The sequence below is a fragment of the Heterodontus francisci genome, chromosome 19 (genome assembly GCF_036365525.1).
Source record: "Heterodontus francisci isolate sHetFra1 chromosome 19, sHetFra1.hap1, whole genome shotgun sequence".
In the NCBI taxonomy this organism is placed as follows: Eukaryota; Metazoa; Chordata; class Chondrichthyes; order Heterodontiformes; family Heterodontidae; genus Heterodontus; species Heterodontus francisci.
Genome location: NC_090389.1, coordinates 85012061 through 85034075, shown reverse-complemented (window position 1 = coordinate 85034075; position 22015 = coordinate 85012061). Strand labels below are relative to the sequence as shown.

Genomic DNA, 22015 nt, shown 5'->3' with positions numbered 1-22015 from the left:
TGAAATTTGAGGGCCTATTCACTCACTTTAATGTTGAATTAATCTGAGAGAATCATTTATTCTGTCTCTTTCCTCCATGAAGCATTTATTTCTCCTCTTAAAAGGGCCTTACATGTAATAATACTGTGGTCCCACACCCACTGCAGGAAATGATTTCTTAACAGAACTGTGAAGCGTGGGATCGAGAAACACTTTCTTTCTCCTCCTCTTCTCTCCTCTCCTCTCCTCTCCTCTCCCTTATTCAGATTCAGTTTCCACCAATCGACCTTCAGTACCTCGAGCGATAGCCATCCTCTATGAGTGGGTCTTGCAGCTACTCTCAATGGGAAGTTCAACTATTGCAGCATCACAGCCTAGGCTGATCTTGTCCTTGCCCAAACGCCCACACTTGTGCTCTTGCAGCAAAGGTCACTGCATAGCGATCAGGAATAGAACCACTGTTGATTTCCACCCTGACCCCCGGCCCACCCCCCCCACAAACCCCACGGTTGCTGCACGTATGGGCAAGGGGCAAAGATAGGACATCAGTAAAGTGCTTTGTTCCCATCCCTTCACTGAGTGAGCAGCCCATCTTGAGTAAATATCTGGACCATCATAGCCACAAATGCCAGTTGGCTTTTGAAGCGGGCAGAAAGACTTCATTTTCTCTTCCGTCCCCAGCTGGTGTCTGCTTGGCTCCAGTTGTGCATCTGGTTGCCCACTGCGATGCAGTAGTAGAGCAAGAGTACAGAGAGGCATCTTGATAGTTCAGAGTTAGTGCCAGTTTTATGCTGCTAGCCAATAGTTTGGCTCAAGTCGCAGTCAACCAACCCTCCTTGTGCCAATAATTGCCATTCAAACACAAGGCAGACTTGCAGAGATTACATTTTGAGGTTACCCAGTCACTTGCAGGGCACTGGGGAATAATAGAACAGCAGGATGCAACTACAGCATTCACCATTACAAGGGATTGTTTTGAAGGGAACTTTGATGCTCATCAAGGGTGAGGGATGTTAGTTCTGAGGAATGGAAAACATGCTATTTCTGTATCAATTAAATATTCACGGGTTCGAATTGCAGTGGTTGGTGGAGAGTCAAGCACCCAGTGTTCTGCCTCGGCCATGTGTTAACAGAGATGAGGGACTGGAGTTCAGTTATGTGGAGAGACTGGAGAAGTTGGGATTGTTCTCCTTGGGGCAGAGAAAGATTTGATAGTGGTATTCAAAATCACGAAGATTTTTGATTGAATAAATAAGGAGAAACTGTGGCAGAAGGGTCATTAACCAGAGGAGACACATTGAGGGTGATGGGCAAAAGAGCCAGAGGTGACATGAGGAATCTTTTGTTTAATGCAGTGGGTTGCTTTGATCTGGAATACACTGCCTGAAAGGGCAGTGGAAGCAGATTCAGTACTAACATTCCAAAGGGAATTGGATAAATGAAGGGCTTTGGGGAATGTCATTACAGCACAGAAGGAGGCCCTTTGGAAGAGCAGGCAAGTGGGATTAATTGAAGGATCAGCGCAGGCACAGTGGGTTGAATGGTGGTCTCCTGTGCTGGAATCATTCAATGATTCTATATGCCTTGGTTTGACCCTCCTAAGAATATCCCTTTCTGCACCAGTATGAAGCTTTATCGCTCATTTCCCATCCAGTGACTCTCTTTGAGTGAGGTTGCCAATTAGGGGCAGTGGGACCACGCCTCCCAGAAACTAGCCTAGTCCTCTTCAGGTAGGCCGGCTTCAGCCACTGGATAGGGGAGACTCAGGGCTGGAGTTGAATTCTGGTCCCAGATTTGGAAAGTTGAGTGATGTCCAGGCTTTTGAATCTGTGTTGCAGGTGATGAGAGAGAGAGAGAATGCATTGTTGTGACCCAGAATTTAGGAGGGGGCAGAGATCGCTGGTGGGTGGGGGATAGGGTGTGTGCGTGTGCATGGTCTTCAGTCTTCATTCCCTTGAATTATGAAACCGTCCAGCAGTAAGATTGTACGATCTGCAGTTCCAAGTTGTCTTGATCAGTTATGTTACATTAGGGTACAGATGGCGGAGTGACTTCAAGTGTTGAATTCAGAGAATCATGCAACATTGGAAAGTGCATTAGGTTTGGTGTGATTTTGTTTTTCTTTTCCTGCACAGCTGCCAAGACTCGTGGTGGCCTTACGATCTAAGTTTGGTTGATGATGTTCAGTCTTAGCAAGAGGACTCCATCACCTTGATGCCAAAGAAAGTGTCATTGGCTTGGTTGGTTTCTCTTGGACTGAACCAATGGAACTGAGCAAATTGTTGGAGCTGGGGGCTGACAAGTCCCCGGGTCCTGATGGACTTCATTCTAGGGTCCTAAAAGAAGTGGCCAGTGAGATAGTTGATGCGTTGGTTTTAATTTTCCAAAATTTCCTAGATTGGGGAAGGTTCCATTGGATTGGAAAATAGCCAGAGTAACTCCTTTACTCAAAAAGGGAGGGAGACAGAAAGCAGTAAGCTACAGGCCAGTTAGCTTAACATCTGTCTTGGGGAAAATGTTGGAAGCTATTATTAAATATGTTATAGCAGGGCGCTTAGAAAGATTCAAGATAATCAGGCAGAGTCAACATGATTTTGTGAAAGGGAAATCATGTTTAACCAATTTATTGGAGTTCTTTGAGGGAGTTACATGTGCTGTGGATAAAGGGGAACCGGTGGATGTATTGTATGTAGATTTCCAGAATGCATTTGATAAGGTGCCACATGAAAGGTTATTGTGGAAAATAAAAGCTCGTGGTGTAGGGGGTAACATATTGGCATGGATAGAAGATTGGCTAGCTAACAAGAAAGAGTAGGCATAAATGGGTTATTTTCTGGTTGGCAAGATGTAATGAGTGCTGTGCTATAGGGATCTGTGCTGGGGCCTCAACTTTTTACAACTTATTTAAATAACTTGGATGAAGGGATGGAAGGTATGGTTGCTAAATTTGCTGATGACACTAATATAGGTAGTAAAGTAAGTTGTGAAGAGAACATAAGAGGGCTACAAGGGATATAAATAACTGAGGTGAGTGGGCAAAGATCTGGCAAATGGAGTATTATGTGGGAAAATGTGAAATTGTCCATTTTGGCAGGAAGAAAAAAGAAGCATATTATCTAAATGGTGAGCGATTGCAGAGCTCTGAGATGCAGAGGGATCTGGGTGTCCTAGTGCATGAATTGCAAAAGGTTAGTATGCAGGTACAGCACGTGATTAGGAAAACTAATAGAATGTTATTGTTTATTGCAAGGGGAATTAAGTACAGAAGTAGGGAGGTTATGCAGGGCATTGGTGAGACCACATCTGGAGTACAGTGTACATTGCTGGTCTCCTTATTTAAGTAAGGATGTAAATGCATTGGAAGCTGTTAAGAGAAGGTTTACGAGACTAACACCTGGAATGGGTGGGTTGTCTTATGAAGAAAATTGGACAGGCTAGGCTTGTATCTGCTTGATTTTAGAAGAGTAAGAGATGACTTGATTGAAACATACAGGATCCTGAGGGGTCTTGACAGGGTGGATGTGGACAGGATGTTTCCTTTTGTGGGAGAATCTAGAACTAGGGGTCACTGTTTAAAAATAAGGGGTCACCCATTTAAGACAGAGATGAGGAGAAATTTTTTCTCTGAGGGTTGAGTCTTTGAAACACTCTCTCAAAAGGCGGTGGAAGCAGAGTCTATAAATATTTTTAAGGCGGAGGTAGATAGATTCTTGACCAGCAAGGGGGTGAAAGGTTATCGGGGGTAGGTAGGAATGTGGAGCCGAGGTTACAATCAGATCAGCCATGATCTTATTGAATGGCGGAGCAGGCTCTAAGGGCCAAGTGGCCTACTCCTGCTCCTAATTCGTATGTTTGTATGTAACTTTAAAATGATATTCTTGTGGGTCAGGGAGGGAGGAGAGGAATTGGTCAGAGAGACTGCTTCTAGTTTCTATCCATTAACTTCCGCATCCCACTTTCCCCCAGCTCTCCACCCCCACCCCCCCCCCCCCAACACTCATTGTTTTTGTGTGAACAACATTGCTTCTAAGTCTCGCACCATATCAAGGTAGACGTATATTGGCCCTTCCTTCATTGTCGCTGGGTTAAAATTCTGGGACTCCCTACCTAATAGCATTGTGGGAGCACCTTCACTACATGGAGTACAGTGGCTCAAGGCGGCCCACCACCAACCTTCTCAATGGCATCTAGGGATGGGTTATAAATTCCAGCCATGTCTGTACACTGTGAATTATTTTTTTTAAAATGCACCTAAATGCACTATCAGGTCTCCCGTGGTGGTCTTGTATTCAATGTGTGTACAGCGACAGCAGAGATTAGGTTTTGGCTGTGTAATTCCTTCCACAGTTGAATAGTCTTTACCCCCTGGAAGATAGTCTGCTTGCGTAGCCCAGCTCACTCACTGGGAATTGCATTTCAAAGGGATTCATTGCCTTCAGAAAAGGAAGCAGATGAGTGTGGAGGGGGACAAATAGATAAAATCCCATTAATATGTACCTTGGACTAAGCTTAAAGATCACATGGATTGTCTTAACCAGATGTTTCTGGCCTGGTGGGTTATTAAATTGGTTTTTGCATGAACAGCCTCTCCTGTGGAAGCTCAGTAAGCAAGTTCCTGTATTGACTGCAATGTTCAATACACCCATGGTGACTATACTTGCCATTTGCTTCACTGCCGCCACACGGAGACTTAATGAGAGGGTGGGAGGGAGGTGGGGTGGGTGGTTGTAGGGTTACATGGAAAAGAGCATTGTGAAGCATCCTACCCCTGCTGAATGTGCAGCCCTGAGGTCCAGCTGGACGCCACGATGGTGACGATGGTGGTGCTCCTTGACCTCGTGACGGGTCAGTGTTTGTGCTAACGGTCAGTGTTTCCTATTCGGGCAGGTGAGTCGGGTTCCAGTGGAGAGCTGTGAGCAGTACGAGAGCTGCGAGGTGTGCCTGGGCTCCCGTGATCCACATTGCGGCTGGTGTGTTCTGCATAATGTGTAAGTAGACTGCTCCTTGTCACTTGTTGGTACTAATGCTGCCACAGCTTATAAACTATGCGAGAGTAGGAATCGGCTGGATGTTAGGCAGTTCTTTTCTCCTGGCTGGTGCAGTAGGTGCTGATTATCTGCGCGCCTGCCAAAGGGAGTTGGGACAGAGATCGCATCTTGCAAAAGGTAAGTGGTTTAACAGTTAATGTACCGGCTTTAATCTCCTGAAAGGGCCGGAGAGGAATGTTTCAGTTGGCCACGCCTCCTGTCCCACCCATAGCTCTGGGCTCTAGGCTTAGGGTCAGGGTATTGTTTTGACCTCTCCCATGAGATTACATCGATGCGGGGAGTGTAGGAAGCGTCCTGCCAGGCTGTTGCAGCCGTCCTGAATGTGGGGCAGGCTTCATCTCGTAAGGCCCAAACATGACGGGCAGAGAATGTTGCCTCCTCAATTTATATTCACCAAACTAAATCTGGAACAGGACTGCAGCACTCGAAGATCGAGGGGTGGGATTGTAATGAGCAAGTCTAAGAAGAGGACTTGCATTTCTGTCATGTTTACAGCCAATAGTGTGTGGTTATTGTTTTAATTTAGAGAAACGCAGGAACCAATTTGTGCACAGCAAGGTCCCACAAACAGTGATGCGATGATGGCGCATTAATGTTTTCTATTGTATTGATGTGGATTGAGAAATAAATGTTGGCCAGAGCTCCCCCGCTCTTCAGATAGTGTTGTGGGATCTTTTACATCTACCCTGAGAGGGCAGGTGGGGGCTTTCGGTTTAACATCTCATCTGAAAAATGCCACTGACATTTATTGCAGTCGATTGCGTGTTGAAAATCTCCAGCGCTGTTCAGAAATGGGAATGACATTAATCTTCTCTTTTTTTTTGTCTTTCTTTGCTGACCAAATAAAATGCAAAGTGTTAATGGACACTTCTTTCATTGCAAAAGAGCTTAATCAGGAGAATTGCAGATGTATTCCTCCACTCTGCAATATATTACTGTGATATGCTCAGTCTGCAACTTTCTGCGTTTTATATTAAATTGTGCCAAAAAATGGAATGCAAATTGAATTAAGTGCAATTTTTTTTTCACCCTGAAAGGTAACTCCTCTTGTCCTTCTCTGCTCCTAATCATCACGTCGCCCGAGAGTTCCACAGGTGTCAGCTGCTTTCTGTGACCCCTCTCGATGGGTCCCTAATCTTCATGCGGTAAAGGATTGGCCACTCATTATCAGCTCTGGCTCAGTCGTAACATGCTTGCCTCTGAGTCAGAAGATTGTGGATTTCAGTCCCATTCCACTACACCTAATGCAGCACTGAGGGAGCTCCGCATTGTCGAGGGTGTCGTGCTGTCGGCTGTGATATTAAACCAGGGCCCCATCTTGCAGTTCAGGGAGAAAAATCTCAATGGAACTGTTCAGCGAAGAACAGGGGGAGTTCTCCCAGCCTGACCAGGAATAGATAACTTGATTAGTTCATTTTATTGGAGTTTGTGGGAGCTTGCTGCGCATACACTTGAACATGACCTGACCACAGACCTCCTCCCTGCCAAAGACAGGGTCCTTGTTTATGGAGTTGTCCCTCAGAATCCACATCTTCGAGAGTGGAGATCATCCTGTTTACTCGCCAGGAGCTTTAGAGCCAATAAAATCAGTGAACAATCCAACCTCATTTGCTTTCAGTAATTTTTGAATATTCGTGATTCATTTTTTAAGAGTCTATAGCCGAACAAGTCTTCTCGTTGCAGCATCTTGCCAGCTCCTTTCAACACATCCAGTGTCTTGACTGCTCTCGCCAGAGCCATCTGGCGAGAGGGGTCAGTGGAAGAGGTTCCCACAAGGCAGGACAGCAACATGTGATGCAGTGTCCCTGCTGATCATCAGCTGGAAGTGGGAACAGATTGAGCCAATCACGTTGTCCCTCACTGTGCACGACCCTAGTGCGCTGGGTGTGCACTGCGAGGAAACGTGTTCATCTTTATCAGCCTGACTCAAACTGGACGTGATCTCAAGCAGGATGAAAGCATTTGGGGCCCAGGCATTCACTGTCGGTGACAAGGGATAAGACCTTGATGGCTCACCGACGCATGCCATTTAAAGAAACACGCTTGAAAGCTTTCTGCTGTATAATGCAAGACTGCACACTCCGAGCAGTTACATCGAATGTGAGGCATTGTTACAACAAGAGATGGAGAGTGAATTTTAAAACTTGGCATAAGTCCGGATTGCTCGCCAAATCCATTGGCTTCATTGTCAACCAAGTTTACTGATAAGCATAGAGGGGGAAAGATCTCCAATGTTAGATCCCGGGTTTGGAGGAACTGGTTTGTAAACTAACCCACTGTGATGGCTTGGAGGGTTCCTTAATTGTCAAATACTGAACAGAGAGAGAGAAACTTAGACTGAGAGAGTCCTTTTCAGATATGCCCAAGAAGCAGCACAAGAGAGCATGGGATCAGGGTGGTAAAGTTTAGCACAGGTGGCAGGGAGAATTTCTTAACACTGAGGAATGATGAACAGCTGGAATGAGGTGCCAGGGTACTGGATTCATTTAGGAAACAGATGCTGCAGTGAGGAGATGGTAGAGTTGGCATTCTGTCTTAATCCACATGGATTGTGAGATCTTCCAAACTCCAAAGCAGCAAACAAAAGTGACAGCTTCTAAAGGAAAGAAAAGTGGAACTCTAAGTATAATGATGTTAAGTGTGCTTGACAATTCTTGAACTCGCTTTCATCAGCTAACCCGAGCAAAATATGACTTTTAGTAATTAATTAATAAATCCTTTTCTCTCGGGAGTCATTATAAACTTCCCTGTTTCCTCAGTTTTCTCTCTCTTTCTCTTTCCATTTTCTTCTTCAGTGCAGTACTGTTGGAGTGCCATCTTTAAAAGATATTTCACTGGGGCCCCTTCTGCTTGCTCAGGTGGACATAAATCTCTTGACATTTGAAGAGGAGTAGGGAGTTTGCCCAAGGTCCTCGAACAACATTCATCCTCGTTCAGTGTCTCTGTCTCTTGACTGCTCTCCGCCTTTTCCATCACCCTGTTACCTTGCTCAATTCATATTCACCAAACTCTAAAACGAGCCTATTTTTCCCCTTTTATTTAAATTGTAGAGTCAAAATTTTACAGACATGTGTATGTTTGGGGTCTGTTGTGCACATTGCTCGCACAGTGCCTGTGGGAGATTGCATTGAGTTGCTGTGTTGAGATTAATGCACAATTAAGGGTTGAGGCAATTTGTTTTGTTTTGGTCTCTGGGGCTTGGTTGAATTGGGAAGCAAGGGGTCTCATCCCATCAAGAGAAACATACTGCAGCTGTTTTCCAACTTGAGGTAGTTGTTGTCTGCCATTTTACTCTGCCCTGCCCCCTCTCCCCCCCCCCCCGGCTCCCTCTCCCACCCCCACACCCACCCCCCCACTCCCGGCCCCGCATTCTCGTCTCTCTCTCTATCTCTATCTCTCTCTCTCTCTATCTCTCTCTCTCTCTCTATCTATCTCTCTCTCTCTCTATCTCTCTCTCTCTCTCTCTATCTCTCTCTCTCTCTCTCTTCCCCCCCCCCCCCCATTCCTGCACCCCTCTCTCTCTCTCCCTCCTGCCTCCCTACCACACAATTTAGGAGTAGGCCATTCAGCCTGTCAAGCCTGCTCTGCCATTTAATAAGATCATGGCTGATCTGTTTCAGTTTCGAATTCTACACTCTCATCTACCCCCGATAAACTTAGATTCTTGTTAGGCAAGAGAATCAATCTTCTGAGGCAGAGAATTCCTAAGTCGCACAACCCTCGGAGAGAATAAATTTCTCCTCGTCTCTGTCCTAAAAGGGCGACCCCTAATTTTAAAACACTGCCCCCTGGTTTTGGACTCACCCACAAGAGGAAACATCCTCTCCACATCCACCTTGTCAAGACCATTCAGGATCTTATAAACTTCAATCAAGTCTCCCCTCACTCTTCTAAACTCGTGATAACAAGCCCAGTCTGTCCAACCTTTCCTCATAAGACAACCCGCTCATTCCATGTATCAATCTAGTAAACCTCCTCTGAAGCACCTCCAACACATTTACATCCTTCCTTAAATAAGGAGACCAAAACTGCACACAGTATTCGAGATGTGATCTCACCAATGCCCTGTATAACTGAAGCATAACATCCTTACTTTTATTTTCAATTCCTTTCATAATAAAGGATAGTATTCCACTCGCCTTCTTTATTAGCTGCTGTACTTGCATACTAAACTTATGTGATTCATGCACTAGAACACCTAGATCCCTCTGCACCTCTGAATTCTGTCGTCGTTCCTCGTTTAAGAAATACTCTGCTTTTTTATTCTTCCTGCCAAAGTGAACAGCTTCACATTTTCCCACAGTATACTCCATCTGCCAGATTTTTGCCCACTCATTCAACCTATCTATATCAGTCTGCAACCTCCTTATGTCCTCTTCACAACATACTTTCCTACCTATCTTTGTGTCATCTGCAATTTTAGTTACCATGCCATCATTCCCCTCATCTAAGTCATTGATATAAATTGTAATAAGTTGAGGCCCTAGCACAGACCCTTGCGAGACTCCACTCGTCACATCCTGCCAATCAGAAAAGGACCCATTTATTCATACTCTTTGTTTTCTGTCAGCCAGCCAATCTTCTCTTCATGCTAATATGTTAGCTCATACACCATGAGCTCCGACTTTGCGCAACAACCTTTTATGTCGCACCTTGTCAAATGCCTTCTGGAAATCCAAGTACAGTGCATCAATGGGCTCCCCTTTATCCACAATGCATGTTACTCCTTCAAAGAAGTTCAATAAATTGGTTAACATGATTTCCCTTTCACAAAACCATACTGACTATTCCGGATTACCTTGAGTTTTTCTAAGTGCCCAGCTACAACCTTCTTAATGATTTGATTCTAACACTTTCCCCACAACAGAGGTCAAGCTAATTGGCCTATAGTTACCTGTTTTCTGCGCCCCCCCCCCCCACCCCCAACCGCCAACCCAGCTTCTTGAATAGAGGGGTTATATTTGCTACTTTCCAGTTCGATGGAACCTTTCCAGAATCTAGAGAATTTTGAAAAATTAATACCAACGCATCTACAACTTCATTAGCCACCTCTTTTAAGACCCTAGGATGAAGCCCATAAGGACCCGAGGACTTGTCAGCTCGCAGCTCCATCAGTTTGGTCAGTACCGCTTCCCTGGTGATTGTAATTTCACAAAGTTCCTCTCTTCCTTCCACTTCCTGATTTATTGCTATTACTGGAATGTTTTTTGTATCCTTTATGGTGAATACAGAAGCAAACTGCACAGTGGACGGCACAGTGGCGCAGTGGTTAGCACCGCAGCCTCGCAGCTCCAGGGACCCGGGTTTAATTCTGGATACTGCCTGTGTGGAGTTTGCAAGTTCTCCCTGTGACTGTGTGGGTTTCTGCCAGGTGCTCTGGTTTCCTCCCACAGCCAAAGACTTGCAGGTAAATTGGCCATTGTAAATTGCCCCTAGTGTAGGTAGGTGGTAGGAGAATGGTGGGGATGTGGTAGGGAATATGGGGTTAATGTAGGATTAGTATAAATGGGTGGTTGGTTGGCACAGACTCGGTGGCCCGAAGGGCCTGTTTGAGTACTGTATCTATAAATAAAATAAAAAAATATTTGTTCATTTAATTCGCCATTTCCTTATAATCTACTATAACCTCCCCATTCTCACTCTCTAGAGGACCAACACTCATTTTACTTATTCCTTTGCTTTTTAAATACCTGTAGAAACTCTTGCTATCCGTTTTTACATTTCTGGCTAGCTACTCACACTCTAATTTCTTTCTCCTGATTAACCTTTTGGTCATTCTCTGCTGGTCAGAATATAAAGAACAATCAACTGACCTGCCACTCATCTTTGTGCAATTATATGCTTTTTCCCTAAGTTTGATGCTTTCCTTAACTTCTTTAATTAACCATGGATGGTAGGTCCTCCCCCTTAGAATTTTTCTTTATAGTAGGAATATACTTAGAGTTTTCTGAAATATCTCCTTAAATGTCTGCCACTGCTTCTCTATTGATCTATCTCCTAGCCTAGTAACCCAGTTCACTTCAGCTAGCTCAGCTTTCATGCCCACATAGTTGCCCTTATTTAAGTTTAAAATGTTGGTCTTAAACCCACTCTTCACTCTTATAAACTGGATGTAAAATTCAATCATATTGTGGTCGCTGCTACCTTGAGGTGCCTTTACTCTGAGGTCATTAATTTGTCCTGTCATGTTACACAATACCATCTCTAATATAACCTGTTCTCTGGTTGGTTCCAGAACGTGCTGCTCTAAGAAACTATCTCGAAAACATTCTATGAACTCCTCCTCCAGACTACTGTGGCCAATCTGATTTTTCCAGTCTATATGTAGATTAAAATCACCCATGATTATTGTCGTCCCTTTATCACAAGCACCCAATATTTCTTCTTGGATACTCCGACATTGTGGTTACTGCGAAGGGGCCTGTAGACCACTCCCACTAGTGACTTCTTTCCCCTACTATTCCTCATCACCACCCAAATCAATTCTACATCCTGATCTCCTGAACCAAGGTCATCTCTAACTATTGCACCAATGCCATCCTTGATTAATGGTGCTACCCCTCCACCTTTACCTAGCTTCCTATTCTTCCTATACCCCTCCATATTGAGGACCCAATCCTTGTCATCCTGCAGCCATGTCTCCGTAATGGCTATCAGATCGTATTTATTTACTTCAATGTGCGCTATCAGTTCATCTATTTTGTTATGAACGCTATGTGCGTTCAGATACAGAGCCTTTAGTTTTGTCTTTTTATTATCTTTGTAACATCTAGTCTTGATTGTTGGTGTGATCTTAGGTTTTTTCTCTCTGTCCCTTCCTGCCATTCTCTGACCTTCATTTCCCATATTTCTATTCTGCTCTCCTGCCTTGACTCTCCCCCTTGATTTGCTACATCTACCCAAGCTTGATCCCTCACCCCCCCTTGTTTAGTTTAAAGCCCTCTCTACTTCTCTAGTTATATAATTTGCTAGAACACTGGTCCCAGCATGGTACAGGTGCAGACCGTCCCAACGGTACAGCCCCACTTTCCCCAGTACTGGTGCCAGTGCCCCACGAACCAAAACCCACTTCTCCCACACCAGTCTTTGAGCCACGTATTCATTTCACTAATCTTGTGTGCCTTCTGCCAATTGGCACATGCCTCAGTAATAATCCAGAAATTATTACCCTTGAGGTTCTGTTCTTCAATTTATTGCCTAGCTCCTCATACTGTCTAAGCAGAACCTCTTTCCTAGTCCTAGCTATGTTGTTGGTAACTACATGGACCACGACAACTGGATCCTCCCCCTCCCACTCCAAGTTCCTGTTCAGCCTTGAGCAGATGTCCCGATCCCTGGCATCGGGTAGGCAATACAGCCTTCAGGACTCACGCTCTCGGCTGCACAGAACAGTGTCAAGCCCCCTCACTATTTTACCACTACATTCCTTTTTGTTCCCCCCACTTGAATGACTTCCTGTACCACAGTGCCATGGCCAGTCTGCTCATCCTCCTGCAGACCTCGTTTTCATCCACACAGGTTGAGAGCACCTCAAACCTGTTTGACGATTGCAAAGTCTGAGGCTCCTCCACTACTGTTAGTTCGGTCCCGTTACCTGCCTCACTCACGGTCACATCCTCCTGTCCTTCACTACTGACCAAAACAGATGACCCTGTTCTAAGAGGTGGGACCATCCTCTGGAACAAAGTGTCCAGGGATTTCTCCCCCTCCCTTATGTTGCACAAGGTTTGCAGTTCGGCTTCCAGATCAATAATCCTGATCTGGAATTCCTCTAGCTGCTTACACTTTCTGCAGACGTGTTTTTCCTGGATTGCCATGGCATCCAGGAGCTCCCACACACCACAGCTGCAACATAACACCTGTCCTGCCTTTGTTACTTGTGCTATGTTAATTTACTTCAATTACTTTCTTAATTAACTTAGAATAATTCCTAAATATCGTAGAATTTACTGGGCTTATTAAATGCTAGTACCACCTTCAACTAAAGTTATACTTTTCTTGATTACACAGATGTAGACCTTCCTACTGGTAATAGATCAATTGATAATTCTAATAAACCTTACCACTATTAGTAAACCTTACGAATATTGATCAACCCTAATACATAATACTACAACCCCCGCCTCCCTCTCCCCCTCCGTGCACGACCCCGCCCCCCTCTCCCCCTCCTGCCCCCGCCCCCCTCTCCCCCTCCTGCCCCCGCCCCCCTCTCCCCCTCCTGCCCCCGCCCCCCTCTCCCCCTCCTGCCCCCGCCCCCCTCTCCCCCTCCTGCCCCCGCCCCCCTCTCCCCCTCCTGCCCCCGCCCCCCTCTCCCCCTCCCGACCCCGCCCCCCTCTCCCCCTCCCGACCCCGCCCCCCTCTCCCCCTCCCGACCCCGCCCCCCTCTCCCCCTCCGTGCTCGACCCCGCCCCCCTCTCCCCCTCCGTGCACGACCCCGCCCCCCTCTCCCGCAAGCGCCAGTTGAGTGATTCAGAATGAAGTAGGTTGCTGTCCGTTGCAAAAGTCAATAGAGATGTTTAAAACAAAGAGAAATTTCTTACTTGGGAAGTAAGAGCTTTAAGGGATACAGACAGAGCAAGTGAATTGGCGTCACAAAGATGAAGAGCTGCCATGTCTGACAAAATGGGAGATCAACTTCGATGGGCTGAACAACCTCCTCCCATTCCTTTCTTCAATTGGGATGATAACATTTTTGGAAGAACAATTTCCAAAAATGGAATCCCCTCTTTTAAACTTTATCTATTGAGATTCAATCTGGTGATTAAAAAATTAAGACAATCCTTCTGTTAATGCTCTCGCACTAATCTGCTTTAGAATTGACAGTGATTACACCAAGAGGCCACGGGTATCTGGAGGAGCAGTTCCACTGTCGAGCCATAGCGGTTGATATTGATATTAAACTTTGATCATTTAAATTGGGGCATCAATTATTTAGGTGCCATTGGTTCCTCTGTTTTCACAAGATTATATTGCTTCTGTCCACAGCTCTACAGAGCCCGATGTGGCTTAACATTGAGTGACTTGGGTTTAAAGAGGATTGTGTCTTGTTAGACAGCAGTTGACTATAAATTATTCACTGCAGCTTGAATGGAAACACTAACACAATTTAGATTTATGTTTGGAAAATTGAATTTTCAATGCAGGAGATCACAAGGAATTAATACATAACTGTTAGGGGGAAGAGTGAAAAGCACTCTCCAGCAAGACTATCATCGCAGTTTTTATTGCCACTCCCTGAGCAAAAGTTCCAAATTGAAACTTTACTCCATATCTGTGATCTATAACACTTGATGCTTTCGTCGTGCTTTTGAAGAATCTTAAAGTATGTTCTGATGGAATGGTGGAACAGGCTGGAGGGGCTGAATGGCCTACTCCTATTCCTGTGTCAACAATTTTGTCTGTAGTTTACTGTCATATGCTCTGTACCTGTTATCTTGCCTTGGAACTGACAAAACCACTGCACATCAATATAAAAAAAAACACTTGAAACTAACTCCCTACTTGCCCACTTTAATTCCCCTCCTGCTAATGAGGGCCACACTTCTCACCCTTGACCTTTCATCTTCGCTCAGTGATGCAATCTATTACCTGGTCTTGATCTATTGTGGTGCCTGCTGCACATTCCAAGTGCACTGTGTGTGATCTCAGTAAATGCTTTATTTAATAATTCCCGAGTTTAAATGTTTTATTGAAAGGAGCCTCGGGCAGGATTTGTTAGCAATAGAAGTGCCAACAATCTGACAAATTATGCGATCTGAAATCTAATAGATCTGGAACATAGCGCTGGGCCTTTCTTGGGCCGGTCAGTCAGGTGTCACTTAATTTTGCCCTAATTCCTTCAAGGCAAACTGTCATCTGGATTTAAAAAAATACCCTCGCCAGACTCTTTTGGGTTCAACTGAGGAGGGCCGAAGATCTGCAGTGCACTGCAGGGTTTGGTAAAGGTGGTAGAGAACGCAAAGTGGTGAGTCAATTGATGCCAAGTTTGGCTTTTAAAAGCCAGAGAGAGAGGGAGGACGGAGAAGTGAGGGTTCCACAGACTGGATATCATTGATGAGAGTCACGTAGAGCAGGGGTTGGGCTGAATGTTCTCTGTAATCCTTTGTATCTACAGCTGGGCAACAAATGCTGGCCTTGTCAGTGACGCCCATGTCCCAAGAATGAATTAAAATTAATTTTAAAAAGTGTCTCTCTGTATTTGGGTCTGTTGAGCATTGTGGACAGGTGATGATTAACTCTGATGTTACTTTAGATGCTCTCGCAAAGACAGGTGTGACAGGGCCAATGAGTATCAGCGCTACGCCTCGAACCTGCGACAGTGTGTCCAACTGAGTGTCCAGCCCAAGAACATTTCTGTCACCATGTCCCAAGTTCTGGTGAGTTTGATTGAAATTTTACTCTGCTTTTCATCCAAAGTGTGTGCATGTGTACAAAATCAAATTGAAATGGGCAAGCATCCCAATTGTGTGTTTAATATTCTGATCAATCCATAGTACTGATGTGAGTTGGATGTGAATTTGGCTCCTGGTCATGCCAAGGTTTATCCCCCTTGAAAAGAAGACCCCATCAGACCTGCTGGCTTGATGCTTGGCATTTGGGATTAGATTGGCAGAAGTCACTTGTTTGTTTGTTGTTTTGGGAGTGAGGAGGGAGAAGGGAAACATCAGGGTAATTTAATATTTCATGTCATTCTGTCAGACTTCTTGCTGGGTCATGTCTGCCATGCCCCAATCTTCCCAGTCTCCATGGAGATCAGATGTACTGCAGCTTTTGAAAAGAGCTGGCATCAAATCCAGTCCTAACTGATAGGATGAAAGGATCTTTATGATGGGCTAGTCGAGTCTTTAGCTTGATGTAGGGAAGGGTACTGCTTGTATCATGACCAGATGTGGCCTTGTCTAACCTTCCTGACCTGTAAAAGTTCAACCAGCAGATTTTGAACTTTGCAAGTGATCTGTCTTGCAAGCTGCCCAATTTACATCATCAAATTTCTTCTAATTAGCATATTCCGGAACATGCTTTCTCTAACAGTTTAATGGTTGCTAAGCCCAAGTTTCTCTCAAATCGGGCTATCAGTTGATTAGTCAGTTTTAACAAACCAACACAGTTCATTGGTCTGATAACTGCAAATTTTATTAAATTTCAATTGTGACGCTGTGTATTTTAGCTTTTAATGTAAAGGTTACACTGTTGAATTCCTTCTCACCAAAACCTTTCCTCACAAGCAGAAAGAAACAATTTCTAATGGGGAACCGGTCAAGAGTTTGGACAGTTTAGGGGTTACAGGTACTTCCCATGTATAGTGCTAAGCCATCTTGGGTGTACCCGATAGGGACTCATATTTACACAACAGCATTAGAGAAATCTCCAAGCCTGTTTGTGAAGAAGACACAGACTAGGATGCTTTGGTGGAGATTGTTTATTGCTTGTCACAGAGCTTACTTCTCTCCAAACACCACCACCTAGTGCTGGCTGGCTCTTATATAGACACACGTCAATACAATGAACTAATTAACACCCAACACCAATGTTCACCCTATTATCTTGAACTACCAGGTATTTATCATCCATTAACAGAACTTCAGGCCCTAACAGATTCCCCCTGTTTTCTTTAAATTAAATACATATGAAAAAGAAATTAAAAAAAACAAATGATACATTTTTTTTTACATTACTTATCATTAACTTTCTACAGCACCAGCCATTAACATGCTTTATATTCCCCCCTTTAAAAAAAAAACTTGTTTAAAGAAAAAGCGATCTTATCGTTAAAAAAAAAAGTCCACGTTTTCCTAACTTAACACAAGACGGCCCTCTTCGAGGACATCCAACAATTTTTTCGAACAAGCACCTCTTAGTAAAACAATCTGACAACTGATGGCTTGCGTCAACTCATTTTATTTTGGAAATTACTTTTCTTTCCAACGTTTCTTTTATACTTGCGAGATCAATCCTCAATCTCTTTTCTGTGACGCTTTTTGTCAAATGGACATTGTCCCAGAGAGAATGGTTATCGATAGGAAAACCCTTCTCCAATTGCCCCTTATATACTCGATAAATATATACCCATATCTATCGCTTCTATCAGTGCAAGTGTCTCGGCAGCTAAGATGTTTTTAACTATCCTCTTTATTTTTTTGATTCCCAGGCTAACGGACAACATTTATCATTTCTTCCCACCAAAAATATAATGAACCCTGTTGCACTTGAATAACCATCGGGAAGATTAGTGTGTGAGGCGTCGCTAAAGATGACTAATTTCATTTCTTCTTCATTGGGTCACCCAATGCTGGAAACTCGAGTGTACATTTATCAAAACTCAATCTCTTCAATGTCTTATTTGCTTTCAGCACTTCAACAGTAGCATGTTTCGGTATGATGCTCAATTCTAATACATCATAGCAAGCATCCGGCCTAGTTTGTGCGCACTACCCAGTTCAACTGCCCGATTAAGCTCCGTAACTGGTCTACGTCTTCCTTGGTCACAGAGTCTTCCTTTTGTGAGGATCTGGCCCGATTTATTGAGATTCTATTAACATTCTCTAGGTTACTCCCCAACTTAGTCTGCCTAATATTCAACCCTATATATTTAAAAGCTCCAGAAGCCCGACTTCCAATTTTAAATTCCTGCAGAACTTTATCTACCACCAATTTCTCAAATGCCTCAGATGCTCCCCATTGAAAATCATCCACGTGCGTCAAGAAAATGCTAGTTTTTCTTTATAGTACTAATAAAACATTGCCAGATCCACCTTCAGTTGAATACAACCAGCTTTTAGTAGGACGGACCTAACTGAAAAATACCATACCCTGGATGCATCATTTAGCCCATAAACACACTTGTTTAGCTTCCATAATTTCCCTTCTATATGTCCAGCTTCTTTTGGTGGTTTTAAAAATACTTCCCTTTGAAATTTCTCCCCTTGCAAAATGCTGCTTAGATGTCAATGGACTTACATTCCCACGAGTGTGTCACTAAAAGGGCTAGGAAAGTCCTCAAACTTGTTTTCCCTGCTGTTGGGGAGTCTACTCTAACTTCCTGGTCACCTAGTCGTTACTCAAATCCCCGAGCTACAAGTCTGGCCTTCACCTTATATGTACCATCGGGAAGTACTTTCTCTGTACAAATCCATTTATGGGACAATGCTGGTTGTCCTCTATTGGGCACCTCTGTGTATACACCAAACTGTCAACTCTTTTTGCTTAGCATCCTTTATCAATTTACCATCGAACTTGTTAGTAACCACTGGAACTTCTCTATCGTAAGGGCTCCTACTTCTTGTGGTGCCCCTCGCCTGCTCTCTGGCCCTTGCTCTTGTGAAACCACATCCCCGACTAGAGTTCCTATCCCTTTCTGGACTACTACTACTTGACCTGTCCCTCCAACCAGACTTCCTTTCACAAGTTTGTGACCTTTTCCTTGGACTATGATCATCTTCAGGCCCACTGTCTGGACTTACACCACGTTTTCTGACCTTCCATATTTTCACTTCCATTTGCCCATCTATAGGTCTGATATCCTGTCCCTTGTCTTGCACATTCAGCCAATGTTTGTGTTTCCCTCTGGCCTTTCCTGCCCTTCCCATAATGGTGGCTTCCCTCCATTCACTAGTGCCTTCTGGCATATATGTCACTCTCGTCCTAACTTTCGGTAGTTGACTTTTGGGATAAATGGCCTGATCTGGATCTTCACTATCACTTGGTTCACTCTCAGTCAGCCCATCATCTGCCACAATCTGTTGCTCACAAAGAGCTGACATATGTGCAAGCGAAGTACATGGTGCATCATCAGTGTCCATCATTTGTTCAGATTCTGTCAATGTATAATCAGTGCCAATAAGCCACGAGGAATGTACCCTAACTGTTTGGTTGCCATGTTGCAAAATCACCGTTTTGCCATCAGTGCCTATAACTTTTCCTGGGCCTCTCCATTCTTTCTGCCCTTCTCTTTTGTAATACACCGTATCGCCGGTATCAAAATTCTTTTCTGATGGTCTGATTCGATACCTCAAAGCTCTCCTAATTTTTTTCTGAAACCTCCACCTTAATAAATGCTCTTCTCCCTGCATGCATGGCATTTAAATGTTCCGCAAAAATTGAACTAATTGTAATCCCCTCTAAAGCCGGGGAATGATCCCACATTACCAAAGGTATTTTTGGATTCCTGCCATAAACTAATTGATGGGGGCTGTAGCCCCCAACCATTTGAAGCATGTTTTTCGCATGTACTGCCCACGCCAGAACAGTCGTCAATTTACAATTTGGCTAGTCTGTCTAAAATTTTTCGGAGTGTTTCGTCAATCACAGCACAATTTCTCTCACAAATCCCATTACTAAAAGGACTTTCTACTGCCGTGTGCATTGCTACAATATTCATATTTTCACACATACTCCTGAACTCATCATTGGCAAATTCTCCTCCATTGTCAGTTAGAAACCTAGCTGGTGCTCCCAGTCCTGTTCCTATCCACCTTTCCATTATCTTGTCCACTATTACTGTTTTGACTTTACTATAGAATACCGTCGACTGAACCTAGTCACGACGTCTATAACGTGTAGAAGAAAAATGTTTTTTTTCTTTAGCCCATACCTTCAAGTCCATCGCTATGGTTTCATTAAAGTCCCTTGCCAATGGGATACTCACTGTGGGTTGCGACGGCATCCTCCTGTATTTTTTTTTAAACAGATATCACATTTTTCACTGATATCTTTGATAAGTTTAGTGCCATCATCATCTATTACCCCTGCATCTTTTAACAGAATCTTCAACCTATGACAAGATGGATGTGCAAATTGTCGATGTAGTTTTGAAATAATTTGCCTTTTCTCCTTTAAATCCCTACCCCTGGAAGCCATTAATATTTCTTTAACATCCTGCTTGGAGACGTTGAGTCTCGCTAAAGGAATACAATAATGTCCCGACTGTGTAAACCGCAAAGCTACAGATTTCCCAAAGACAATCACCTTATCATGTTCCATATCCAATTTCATCCCAGCCTTTTTCATAGACGGTTTACTTAACAGCAAATATCACTGGATACTACATCCGTATTAATAAAATGGTTTACCTGCTATTTTTCACGGAATTACCACTCTTTTTTTAGTGATTTCAACGTATTGTCATCCCCAAACCTGAAACGGAAAGAACTGTCGTATGTATGATTACCAGACTGAAGCTTCTCGTGACCAATACAATTCCTCCTGATTGATTATTAGTGTCATCCTCGCCTTCCAAACCTTCCACGTCATGTGTCATCTCAAAAACCCTGTTATTCCTTTTTGGACAAGGCAACGCATAGTGATACTTGAGTCACATCAGAAACACCTGTTGACCACCCCTTGGTTACTCCTGGGGTTCATCCTTCTGCCATAATTGCCCAAGGCCTGCCGTCTGTTACAGCTGCCGAAAGGGTCTCTATCCTCATTCTTTTTGTGTGATTCTCCTGTCGTACTGACGCTTGGGCCCCATACTTGAACAGCCTCGAAATGCTGCTAGCATTGTATCCTTCACCTTCAGTGTCACCGCTAAAGAGCCCGTCTGCACCATGAAAGCGGCCGGAAAGGAACGTTTTCCCAAAAATTTTTAGGCCGTCAGACATCTGATCAGACAGCCTATCCTTTTTATTTTATCCATATATTTCAAGAGTTTGTCCAAACCTTCCTCTTTGTCCAAGCGATGAGCCTCTAGCTCCGAGAACACTTTGCCCCGATCTTGCTTCTAGCAGGAAGTGAAAGTGCAAGGGCTATTCCTTGCTTCCTTTTTGGTAAAGACGTAACCCGTGTCCAGATATCCGTTTCATTTATCCATTGACCATTAGGTTTGGCTTCACAAAACAGAGGTGGAAAATCATAAACCGACACCTTACACTTAGTTTCAGTCATCTTTCTTCAAATAAAAATGTCAAATACAGCTTTCTCAAAAAAAAACTCCAATTCCAATCTCCTGTCTGAAAACAAATCTAAGTTTCCAATCTTGACTTCCAGGCAACCATTCTCTGCTACCAATGTTTATGAAGAAGATACTGAGACCAGGATGCTTTGGTGGAGATTGTTTATTGCTTGTTAGAGCTTACTTCTGCTCTCCAAACAACACCACCAGCCAGTGCTGGCTGGCTTTTCTTTATATATAAACACTTGAATACAGTGAACTAATTAACACCCAACACCTGTTCCCCCTATTATCTTGAACTACCAGGTATTTATCATCCATAAACAGAACTTCAGACCCGAACAAACAGCACACCCTATTTCTACAATGTCCCAAAGTGCACAATAGTTTGCTTTGAGATTCACTGTTGCTATGTAGGCAAACAGGGCAGCCATTTTGAGCACAGCAAGGTCCCACAAACAGCATTGAGACGAGTGAGCAGTTCATTTGTTTCTGGTGGGAGTTGGCTGAGAGACAAATATTAGCCAGGACGACGACAACTCCTTTGTTGGATGCAGCCATGGGATCTTGATGAACATCAGCTTGCTTTACATAAGAATGTAGCAAATAGGTGCAGGAGTAGGCCATCTGGCTCCTCAACCTGCTGCGCCATTCAGTAAGATCGTGGCAAACCTTCAACCTCAACTCTACTTTTCCACCTGATCCCCATATCCCTTGATTTTCTTAGTGTCCAAAAATCTTATCGATCTCTCTTAAATATACTTAATGACTGAGCATCCACAGCTCTCTCAGCAAAGAATTCCAAAGATTCACAATCCGCTGAGTGAAGAAATTGCTCCCCATCTCAGTCCTAAATGGCTGACCCCTTATCTTGAGACTATGACTGTTAGTTATTTGATTAGATTAGAGATACAGCACTGAAACAGGCCCTTCGGCCCACCGAGTCTGTGCCGAACATCAACCACCCATTTATACTAATCCTACACTAATTCCATATTCCTACCAAACATCCCCACATGTCCCTATATTTCCCTACCACCTACCTATACTAGTGACAATTTATAATGGCCAATTTACCTATCAACCTGCAAGTCTTTTG

At 43.9% G+C, this 22015-nt stretch overlaps 1 protein-coding gene across 1 annotated transcript in view; it reads left to right on the top strand.

Moving 5' to 3' along the window:
- LOC137380263 (plexin-A1-like) overlaps positions 1–22015 on the top strand; it is a 484672-nt gene that overhangs the window by 209304 nt on the left and 253353 nt on the right. The window contains exons 5-6 of the mRNA XM_068052142.1: positions 4867–4967; positions 15280–15403. Of these exons, the coding sequence (XP_067908243.1) occupies positions 4867–4967; positions 15280–15403 (225 nt within the window). The remainder of the gene's footprint in view (positions 1–4866; positions 4968–15279; positions 15404–22015) is intronic.